The sequence below is a fragment of the Anser anser genome (assembly GCF_964211835.1).
Source record: "Anser anser genome assembly, chromosome: 3".
Taxonomy (NCBI): domain Eukaryota; kingdom Metazoa; phylum Chordata; class Aves; order Anseriformes; family Anatidae; genus Anser; species Anser anser.
In genome coordinates this window covers 92,894,519-92,906,629 of record NC_139722.1, presented here as the reverse complement: position 1 = coordinate 92,906,629, position 12,111 = coordinate 92,894,519, and the positions used below count along the sequence as shown (strand labels likewise).

At 41.6% G+C, this 12,111-nt stretch overlaps 1 protein-coding gene across 4 annotated transcripts in view; it reads left to right on the top strand.

Annotated features, from left to right (window-relative positions):
* Positions 1–12,111, top strand: part of TTC7A (tetratricopeptide repeat domain 7A) — a 172,938-nt gene that overhangs the window by 129,222 nt on the left and 31,605 nt on the right. For 3 of the 4 annotated variants that reach the window (XM_083832100.1, XM_083832098.1, XM_083832101.1), the window contains one exon: positions 6,383–6,585. In XM_083832100.1, the coding sequence (XP_083688226.1) occupies positions 6,383–6,585 (203 nt within the window). Of the gene's footprint in view, positions 1–4,842; positions 6,353–6,382; positions 6,586–12,111 lie in introns of those variants that run through there. The other variant, XM_083832099.1, reaches the window with a different exon arrangement.

Genomic DNA, 12,111 nt, shown 5'->3' with positions numbered 1-12,111 from the left:
GCACGTACGTAATTAAATGCTCACCCCTCCCTAAGCTTTTAGCAATCCTAAGCCCCCCTCAAATTATTAGCTCTGATATTAAAGGTGTTTATCGTCAGGTTTGGGAGACATCTTTACTGACATTGCAGAATAGCTGGGGTCAGATACTCTCCCGTGGTGCAACACAGGCTGTTGAAGCAATTCTAATTTTATTTTCCTTGTGTTTTTTTTTTTAATAAAAAAGTGCTTTGAAATTTTAGAGCTCCCCACTTACTGCTTTTCTTTATTATTATTCTTGAGCCCCATAAGCACTGCTGATTTTTGTGGCTTTTATAGTGATACAGAGCAGTGGGAGAAACTGGAGCCTGGTGAGGGGGAGCAGGAGGGAGTGTTTTATCACAAAGCGGTTACCGAGGGGAATAAAGGTGTACTGCAACGATGGCTGTCCTGCAGCATTTGCTTGCTAGGAGGGATTAGGAACACTTCATGCTGGAGGTGGAAATGGTGAACTGAGCTGGTTTGGTCCCCTTTGAAATGTTACTGGTGCAGCTAAGAAGCCAGCCGGGGTTCTGCTAAGCCTCCTGGTTTGGCAAGCTCTGGCCTTGTCTTTTCTGGTGCAGCCTAAAAATGGCCAAATTCCCCACTTCTCCTCAATCAGATGTCCTCAGGGGGCTTCTAGGTTTTCATCTACGCTATCCAGGTTGGTTTCATTTATTTTCTATTAACAATGAATTTAAGAAGTCAAAAGCATTCTTGGCTTCCTATCAAGACTGGGCATTTGGACTGCTTCCCCCATTCCTGAGGCTTCTGGATATTTCTCACTGCTGGAGCAGGATGTCAAGCTTTGTGGACTGATAATCCATTGGCACGGGTGGTCTTCAAAGCACACATGCCATTTCTCAAAATCTGGGCCATGCAAATGTGCACGTATGTGAACAGGCACTTCTGAGGAAGCAGGCAGCAGCTAGCAGTGCTCTTTGCTGAGCATTCTCTGGCTCCTTATCCGGTGGATGGAGAGGAACCTGTTGCACTGCCAGTGATGCCCAGAGAATGACAGAGGGTACCAACCACTAGCATTTCTCAGCTGCTAGTACCATTTGGGCGAGTAATAAAGCATGCTTGGGCCTGAAAAAAGCAGCAGGATGTTTATCTATACAAGGGACAGAATATAGGAATTTATGCTTGACCAGGCTGGAATATGAAGGCTTCTTTGACTATAGCCAGTAATAAGTGTTTTAAGAGAGGGTAAAAAAAAAAAGAAAAAAAAAAGAAAAAAAAGCTGCCCTTCCAACAGAAGCATTTTTATGCCACCCTTCTCAGTAGCGCCCTTACTGCCTAAAACGATGGTCTGCTGCTCCTCCCAACTCTCCCAGGTGGGAGAGAGCTGTTTTGTCACCAGTGAGCAGGGTCCCGCTTCACGTAAAGGAACCAGCTATCTTGTGACAGGCTTTATTGTATTTCAGATAACTTCTTGACTGCATGCATTAGTATAGAGAGTAGCTTGTGGTAGTTCTGTGTCACCTCCGGAGATGTTCACTCTACTTCTGCATTTGTAAATAAAGAAGCTCAGTTGCCATTTCAGCCTTTGGGAGACCTGAAGCTCAGAAATTGAAAGCGGGTCCCTGGGCTCCAGTTAGCTACCAGTTTGTTTGCAAAGACAGCCTTTAAGAACGCATCTACTGCCTCATTCAGAAGAGTAAGTGATTGAGCTCACGTGGACGGGAACATGTAGCAGGTTTTCTTCATTTCTGTGCTGAAGGTTTGCATCAAATGAAGCGATAACAGTTGAGATACAGCTTGAACGATCTTCCATCTTATTTGCCGGCAAATTGTCAAACAACTGCATGCACGGTTGTGTCATAATAAGGGAGGGTGACTAAACGTCATCTGAGAGAAAGGCAAGACAGAGGGAGAACCCTTTGTCATGGTAATAGCTCTGTGTTCGCTGATCAAAGAGCTGTCTCGGAGGAGTGGGTCTTTCCAGCTGGCTGAGGGCTGCTGCAGTAACAAGTATTAATAGCTTCTGAAAGCAGATGAGCTCTGTGGAACAGAAAACACCTCTCTAGACATCCTCTCGGGCAGTTTCACCTTCGTCAAGTGTAAAGGGCTGCCTCCCAGTGTGCCGTCCTGCTGGTCAGCTGGCTACATGGCGTTGGCCACGTCACCACACGCTAGCATTTCTGGGGTGGGTAAGAGCAGGTGATGTGGCTGACACAGAACAGAGTAATGTGGAGCAGTCTGCTTGTGGGAGTTCAGTGCCGTGTCTTGGATAACATTGATTTGCAAGGAATGAGATTTTAACTCTTGGGTGCTTCACGTTGCAGAAATACATTTCAAATCCATTTATTTTTTTTTGGCTAGAATTACAGTTGGTGCTGCCTCTGTGGTGACAAGTACAATCACTCTTGACACTGCTTTGAAACACTTAAGAAAAAGAGAATAGTCAACGTTCAAGGTGATGGCAGACAACTCTGTTCCTTATACTAGCGTTGTGATGCAGGCATGACTAGATTGCACTGTTGTTGCTTCTCAGATGGGCTCCTTTGCAGAGCTCTGTCAAATAATTTATCCTGGAGACAAAAGAGAAAAAAAAAAAAAAGAGGCTGACTACAGGAGACCCAGCTTTTGTCAGCCTTCTGGAAGTGCTCTTGCTCTGTACGTTTGCTACTGGTCTTTGGTGAGTGAGTAGATGATATGCTTCTGGCAATTCTCACTTGATTAAGGATCTTCACTGTAGATGAGCTTAAACGCTAGCAGAAACAGCTGGGAGAACTAGAAGCTCATGTTAGGAGCTGATTATACATCTGAGTGGAGATGTGGGCTGCTCGCAGGGACTGGGACCAGCATTAAGACTGGTGTATCACTTCGAAGTCTAGTTGCAAGTGGAGACAAAGGAGGCTAAAGCCACAAGAGAAGACTCTTCTTGTTCAGAAGAACAGCAGAGAAGGGTGGACAATACTATGAGAGAGCACAAATGGAAGCATAAGGTAAATCTGGGAAAGAAAGGAATAACGCTAGGCTGGGCCTTGGAGTCAATTGGATAGCTGCTCATGGTCTCAGTGGGTGTAGGCTCAAGCTTCAAGATGAGGATGAAAGGAGACAGCTCACGATGCATCCTGCCTCTGTGCATCCACGCAGTGTGATCTGTCTTTGTCTGTATGTATAAGCAAAAATGATCAAATATTCCCTGATCATCTGCACTCAGTTTCTAGCATTACTCCAGAGAGGCTAATAGAGGAAGCAGTGCATCCAGGATGATCATCTCTTGGCTCTGTAGCATTCAGAGAATTGTTGGTAATACTTAGCTCAAAACAGAATGGAAACTCGTTTAAGCTTTTATGAAGATGGTGTTAAGCAAGAGATGGCAAGGAAGCCTGCAAACATTGCCTTTGGATTCAAAGCTGCGAAGAATGCCAGCACCAAGAACGATGTAGTCCAACAGCTGGAGATTCATAAATGGCTTTCCTGAAGCACCAAGCCTTTCACAGTGTAGGGATCACAGATGCTGCTGTATACCTGATTCACCCTGAGGAGTTGCTGTCTGCTTTGGAGTGGCATTGGGTGCCACGTCTCTATGACAGAACTTCCTTGTGAGGGCTGCTAGTTTGGTCAGGTTTGTATGTACAGCATGATTAGGTGATGCCAGGAGAGATCCTAAATAATCCAGCGGACAGGAAACTGCTAACCCAGGTAATGCAGAGGCAGGCATTTCAGTACTTTCAGTACTGTTGAGGAGGTAGGAGTATTACCATGATCAATTTAATGAATCCTTGTTTTTTGTCTTTGACTTCTGCCTCTAGCTGAGTTTTTATTCCATGTTATGTAAGTGTATCTTGTTCATCTGTAAATAAACTGAGTATGCAGTAGAAGTAAAAAATGAGTTTAAAGAAAACCCATTTTAATGCAGGCTTAAACGATTTCCCTTAATGTCTATTTTTAGCTGGGTGGGTGCACTCCTTCCCTTCTGTAACCCAAAGGCACCTCTCTCATTCTCTTTTTATGCAAATTAGGCCTCCCACACCATTAAATCATTTTTTATTGACTATTGAGCCTGCAAAGAAATGGACTGAACTTTAATATGCTACATTACCGTACCATAAAATACAATTTGTAGATCTTATTTAGATTCTGTGTTGCTGCACTTCCTCTAAATAATTGTTATTACTGAAGAAGATTTACAGGCACCGTTGAAAGAAAGAATAAGTACTCTCCATTTTCTATGCATTGAATCACAGGCTGTGCATGATTTCACATCTAAACCCCCTTGCTCCTGATGCTTTTTTGAAATGAAACAGGTCACGTTATGCTGTTAGTTGCTATTAGAGTTTTTAATACAGCAGTATCCAGAACTTCTGCTGACTTCAAATAGCGCCGGGATTTCACCCCCTTCTTTTTGTGCTGCTAGGGTTGTGCTAACTTTGCAAACCGCAGTGTCCTCAGGCTGTGAATCGTCACTTTGCACATCCCCATCCTCATCACTACCACATGCACAACATCAGCTGCTGCGCAGCACTTGGCAGGAAAATGCTCTGTTCCTTGGGAAGCACAAGAAAAATGCTGTCCTCCCACAAACTTTTGAATAAGGCTGTGCACATACTCAGCTTGTCAAGTTGCATGGCCTTGCTTTCTGTTATTAGATGGCTGCACCCTCCTGGAGTCGAGGGAAAGGAGGCAAGCTGAGATTTTATAAAGATTAACCAGACAGAAATGTATATGAGTCATTTTTAAAGAGTATAGCTCTTACTGAGGAACTGTTTTGCTCGAGTTGGCAGCCTTAGAGAATGACATTTATCTGTAGCACAAACTAGGAATGGCTAAGAAATAGTCGAGCTTATTATCGATGATGTCTCACCCTTCTTCCAGAAGGAGCGCTTCAGATCTGGAGGGCCATGATGCCGTGTCCGTGCACAGTCACCGTTAGTGTGCCAGCGGGAGAGCTGTCTGTGGTCCCAGTCTCACGTCGGACGGGCCAAGGAGGACCCTTCCCATGGCCTGGCAGGACAGTCGCTGAGATGCTCTCCTGCTCCCCTCTCACCCAGAAAGCTCCGTGTCAGCATGCCAAGTCCCCGGAGTCATCTGGCCCTCCCGGCATTTTGAAACTGGCGGAGTTTCAAAGCTATACGAGAGGCCTAATTTTTCAGGCTGATTTCCCCCCCTCGCAGAGACTTCCTGAGAACACTTCACTACCTTTAAAAGTCAGGGCGCTTAAGATTGGGCCTAAATTCAGAATTGTTTATCTGACTGTGGAGCCTGAACATTTTGAACTGGGCTATTGAACTGTCAATATTTACTGCATTTACTGCATTGCCACATCAGTTTAAATAAAAATAAACAGAGACAAACATTGAGCTTTTGCAGTGATGATGTATAGAACACAAATAGGTTAAGAACCAAACAGCAATGGCTGCTGTTATTTTATCTACATACATGTATATACATATACATACATACGTATATATATAAACAATTTCCCTTTTCAGTTGTGTGTGTCAGTGAAAATTGAGCATCACTTCTTAAGCCTTCTCCCAGGATTTAATGCATAATAAATCCTAAGAAATGTTAAAGTTTAACAATGAGATACATTATGAAATTTGTTTAACATGAAAAATGATTTGATTAACAAACAAATTGACAGTCAAGCACATCAGTATGCCTTTTACTTTTTTTTTTTTTCTTTGTAAGAAAACCACTGGGATAGTTGCTGAGAGTTGAAGGAAGCAGATGACTGAGCAGTCTCTTCCAAGAGCTCTGTTTTCTTTTTCTGTAGAGTATGTGTGAGGAGATAAATTTGTGAATACAAAATATAAATAAGTCTCTGTGATATAAGCCTTTGATTTTAATGGAGACTCTGAAAACTTAAGAGACAGCTATCTCATAAACTAGACAAGTAAGCAGAGAAAAACACTTTTAATCATTTTTTAAAATATGGAAATACTCTCTTAAAGAAGTTATTTAATGTCCAGCTTGGTCAGATGTATCCTATTACTCTGACATGTTTAAACTAATCAGTAGACAGTGATGGCTTATTCTGTTCTTTTTTTTCCCAGATTATTTGGAAACACATACAATGGCTCCAAGTGGCTACCAGCCCTGCTTCCGTAGGGCTCAGTACAGCACATGTTTACATCCTGATTGAGGAAGCACTCTGGTATATCCTTAAGGCTATCCTGTGTCAACACCTGATGAGGTCCATCTATGTCTGTATAGAGCCTTTAATGTATCAGAATATCCATTCAATGACTTGCTTCTGATAGTAAACGTTAACCACAGTAGTAAGCACTGTGCAGGATCATGGCCTCGTGCTTTAATATGTTTAAGGGAGATGTTATGCAATTAGTGTGAAGAAAGGTATCTGAATTATTTCAGCTAATGGTAGGGTGTTTTTGTGCTTTTTTTTTTTCAGCTGAACTCTTCATGGAGCAACACCATCTCAAAGAAGCAGGCTTTTGTATCCAGGAGGCAGCTAGTCTTTTCCCCACATCTCATGCTGTACTGTACATGCGTGGGAGGCTTGCAGAGATGAAAGGCAATTTGGAGGAGGCTAAGCAATTGTATGATGAGGCACTCACAGTGAATCCAGCTGGAGTCGAAATTATGCACAGCCTGGTGAGTTTGCAGGGGCTCAGCTCCATTATAGTATTTATGTTGCTGATTAACTGTAATAAGAGGGGAGAGGGTTCGTGCTTGCTCTGGATGCCATTGTCTTCCTAATCCTGCAAGCAAGTGACTGTTCCAAGAATAAATTGGGTAGCTCGAACCTCTATTTTAAGACTGGATTGAATGTTTTTAACTAATTAGGACTTGTGTCAAAAGTAAATATTTTAATTGACAAATGCTTGATAGTTTTGGAAGTCGGTTCTGTGCTTTATTGTCTTTGCTGCTTTTCCTACTAACTGTTACGCATTTTAAATAAGCAGTGCACTGATGTTTGGAAGATTTGAACTAAGTATCTATAGAATATAGATAAATACAGTGTTTGCAAATCTTGCATTGAAATCTTGTGTCTAATCAAATGAAGACAAACTATGAGTTTCTGATAAAACTATTTTCTTAAGCCGCTGCTTCACTCCAACCTTTTTGTAGGGGCAGTGACTCCACATTTGTTTACTTCTGTTTTGTTGTTGTTGTTGTTTTGTTTTGTTTTTTAACATTCCTATATGGGAAATATTCTTTCTATTGCACCATCCCCAGAACAAACCTTTTTACAGACTCAGGGCCAATAGCCTTCAAATTGTTGTCGTTGTTATCATTTATTATTATTATTATTATTATTACACAACGAGCTTCGTGGAGGCCCAAAACTCACCTCTCTTATGAAATCAGGACTTCTAATCATACTTCTTCAATGATGTATCTTATTAATCATAGCCCTTACTGGTTCTCTCTGGGATTTTTAGAAGACTTTCTTGAACAGTTTAATTTTTACAGGAATTCAGTGACTGCTTTAAGTCTTTGCTAGCAGATTTATATTCCCTAGCATAAATTTGGGCCTGATTAGGGTTGCAGGCAGCCCTAAAACTGACTGGGTATCAACGCACAGGAGGACAAATGTACAGTGAAGTGATGATTGAGACCAAATCGTAGAACCTACAGGCAAGAGATGAGAGAGTTATAATAATGAAGGTTCAGCGCAAAGCCAGCAGATGAATAGCTCGTGCATATGTCAGGAGTTGGGCAAAAAACAGCTGTGCATATACCAGACTTGTATGCTTAATGGGGCAATAATATTACTTTGTTGTGATCCAGCCTTTACAAAATCTGTGAAGACAGGATGATGTGCTTTGTTCAGTTAGTATCATGACTTCAGACAAGTCACCAGTATCAGAGCAACCATCAAGTTAGTTGCCAACATGATACAAATAGCTTTCATTTTTGTCTTATTTTATGGGCAAAGCCACATACTGTGTCTTCCCATTTCACTTGCTTGCAATTTTCTGAAACTATAGTCATTTGGAATAAAATTTTCTGAGATGCACATCTGCTCTGGCCCAGTTTACTTTGGAAAATGTCACCCAACATGGCTTAACTGTTTCTGAAAATGAGGCTAAGGAAAATACTTTAGAGGTTTCAGTGACACCTTCTTTATTGTGCTTTAATGTCCCCAGGTTTTGTCAGGAGAGAGTGGTTTTTGTAACTTATTAATGTGCTTTTTACCATCCCTAAGAAAATCCCTGAGGTTGTCCAAGTTACAGTCTTCAGAACCACGTTCTGTATATGCTTATTAGATATGTATTTCTGAAACCTCTAAAGAGTCTGTGAATGCTCATTCCCCTCAATCCTCTGTAAGCTTCAGGGAGTAAAATCAAGGAAGAGGCAGAGAAGTCAGTGAGATGAAGAGTTTAGGGGACAGCAACTGATTCTGTGAGCAAGTTAATTAAAAAGACATACTCAAAAGAGACTAAGAGAAATAAAGATAGAAAAGAAGATACAATGAGGTAAGTAAAACTGGATGAAGCTGGACAGGCAAGAAGAATGAGACTGGGTTAAGAAACCAGGCTGAGATGCGTGGTTTGAAGGGTGGGCATGTTGGAAAGGATGAATCAGAAGGGATTGGTGTTATGAGAGGCACATAGAAACATGAACTGGTGAGAGTACTTCTACTGCATAGCCTTTGGTCTGCTTAAAATCCTGAATCTTTCCATTCTGGTGCCGGCAAATATCAGTGAAAATCACTTGCTTAAGTGCGTGCCTCATCTCCTTTACCTTGGCTCTGCTGGCAGCCAATGGTTTACACCTGCTAGCAAGATAGCAAAGGTCTGGTCTATCCCTGCTGATATGAAGCATGGCAGTAGCTCTAGGATGCCACATAATGGCATTCCTTTCTGTGCTTTTCCAAAAGCTAGGAAATTGCACATAGCAAGTTCAAAACATCTGATGAGCACTACAGAAAAGCCTGTAAAGAAATTAATCATTCTGCCTTCAGAATAGAGCTTGAATAATGTGCAGTAAACAAGGCTTTTATGGCTATGCATCAAATAGAAAGGGCAAAAATAAAATATTGAGTGGCTGCTAGCTAAGTGAATTTGTCTTGTGTACTGAATGAGACAGTGTCCCTGTGGAGAACTTAGGCTGGGTTTAGGTAATTGAAGCCACAGTGTAGCAAGTGACAAATTCTGCATCTCTTTGAGGCCATCAAAAGAAGACTGGATCCTTTCTGATACGTATGCATTATCAAAATGCTAGCCATACTGTTGATAAAGGTACAGGTTCTTGAGCACAGTTTGTTCTGTCCCCTACTTGAGGGAAATACACATCTTGTGTTATGCAAGAAACCAAACTAGATTATCAGCTAGCTCCAAGTAGCTTGAAACTATGCAAAACATTAAATTCACACATGCAGTTTCGGTGCTGGTCTCCCCCAAAATACGAGCACTTAGTTTTCCCTCTGTAATAATACTGTTGTGGGCGTGTAATAATTTAGGGAACGAGGGTCTGGTAATGAGAACTACTGTCTGACTTAGTGCAATTGCCATCCAACTGACCTAGTCCACTTTAAGGGAAAACTCTGCTGTAGACAGTGCTGGCTCTCCCTGGTGTAGCAGCATCAATTAGCAAAGTAGTCAAGCCTCTTCCCCTGGGCTCTCAGAACTAGGCTGTCAGGGCTATATTTGGAAAGCTCCAACTTGAGGAGCATTACTGGCTCCAAATGAAGGGCACGGACCTAGCAATGAACACATCCAGCGGGTGTCAATAACTTTTACACAGGGTAGGGTCACCACCATAGTAAACACAAGCTCTTCCTCCGCACAGCTGAAAACAGATGTGTTTTACTGTGACTGGAGGGTGTTTACAATAGCTGTCAAATGTGTGTGCTTTCCGTATAAAGCTCGCTGCTTAGACCCTTAGAAACTGTACATGCTACAGGACCACAGTTCTCTGTAGGAAGTAAGACTTGCTAGGCCCTTTTTTTCCCACATTTTTCCTCGTTCTGTCTCACACATTTCAATCTTCCCTCCCTTTGATAAAACAGTCCTGTTCTTGTCCAAATAAAGCTCTTCCTGGGGCCTTCCTTGCAAAGACGTGTTTTAGTTAAGGGAAGAAGAAAGTCGTGTATTTAAAAGGGAAGGAAGTGGGCACCCTCATCTCCGTCACTATGTCAGATTTAATGAAAACAACAAAAAATACCCCTGAAACAAAGAAAAAAGTAATTTTCTTGACTCGTACTTGAGTCATATAGATTGCAGTGAAAGATTGTAATGATTCCTCAATTCTCTTGAAGGCTGGGGCAAGGATGATAAGGTTGTTATCAGAAAGCCATACAGCTGTCTTCACTGCCTATGCCTATGCCCTATGCCTGATGGTGAAATAAAGTGAAATATATATTGTTTTTTTAATATATATTGTTTTTCATTTGGTGAATTTTTGTCAAGGTTAAAATGGAAAGCAGTCTTTACAATGTATTTTGGTGTTCTATTATGACCACATTAATAGGTGGAAAATACAACATAGTGAACAGTTTAATTCTCTGCACGGTCCAGTCAAACAGAACATGACTTTTCAGGTAACACCAGTTGTGCTAAACATGAGTTCTGCTTGTTCTTAAGGAGACTGTCAACTGTACCACAGAATTTAAGATTAGCAGCCACACAGAAGGGCTTTACAGTTATAACGTGCCTTCCAACTGACTTTGGAAATATATGCTTCCCACTCACCTGAATGCAAGTCAGCTAAGACGGGCTGACAAATTGACTGTAGGCTGCTCTGCGACCTTTGTTTCCTGAGATGAGCGTAGATTTTGGCCTTTCCTCAGGCAGGCCTGGTTTCTTTCTGGAGAAGGTCCTATAGTGAATGGAGTTTGGGGAGGTATCAGCCACCTAACGGTGTTGCAGAATTGTTGAGGTTGGAAGGGACTTCTGGAGGTCCTCCGGTCCACATCCAGCACCACGTCTAGCTGGGTTTTAAGTATGTCCAAGGAGGAAGACTTCAGAGAACATACTAAACGTAATACTGACATTGCTGTACTGGGTTAGACCAAAGGTCCATCTAACCCACCTCTTCAACAGCAGCTATAAGGAAGCTCCTTGGAAAGAATGAGAGCAAGGCAAGTGTGTATACTTCCTAACGTTATGACTTGGGACTTCCTGAAGTAGATGTAGGTTTTACTTGTCTAGTAAGTCACAGTGCCTTTTTCCTTCGTGAACTTGTCTCCTCTGGAGCCCGTGTTAGCTTTCAGATTCACCATATCCCTCAGCAAGGCGACTCGCAGGTCTGCTTTCTGCTGTATAACTTTGTATATAAATTCAGTATGTTCCCAATGCTGCTCATCGTAGACGCACCAATGCATTTCGTGTTCCTTTGGAAGACATAGTACACCATTGTTTGTTATTCATCCCCCTTCCCATTAATGATTTTATAGGTAACTAGCATAGAACCAGTTTCATTCCTTTCATTATTGCTGTTGCCTCTCTCTGAGCTTTCTACGCTTCTTTTTAAGAAGAGAAAACCAAAGGAAATAATGTGGTTAGGTTTAATATTTAGCTTAGCTTCAAAGACAGTGCTACAGAATCAGTGTTTTAAAAAAAAAAAAAAACACCTTACTGTCCTATGGTGGTCTTCTCATGTAAATTACTACCTATACAAATACAGTGGTCTATTCCAAATGTTTTGTATTACCCCTGTCTCGTTACCACAGCTCTTTTTCCATCTTCTTGTGCCTGTAGGGGCTAGGCTTTTTTTCTGAAAGGTCAGAAGCTCTAATGAATGGATTGTGATTTATGATAGCAATGAGCAGTGTAACAGTGTTATCTTGGGTCCTTGCAGAACTGGCGTCCCAGTCTGTGAATACAACATCACCAGCAAGCGTGCAGTTCTAGTCTTTGATACGCATTTTTCATTCTGCGTGCCAAAGACATCCTTTTAGCTGATGGAACACAAATTTCTCTCTGCTGGTAATGCTAGAAGCTGAAGAGTTTGACTAAGAACAAGTTTTTGTGTAGATTGTGGTCATTTTGTATAAGATAAGTGCCTTGCTTTTGGTTAGAGCCTTCTAAAAATTATCCAGTGCTTTGTTTAAATCTTCTGCTCTTCTTAATTGTTCAGTTGGATGCAAGAGCAGAATAATAAAAAAAAAAAAAATAAAAACCTTTACAAAGAGACTTGGACTGTTTAATTTGGCCTTCATTGTGTACTTAG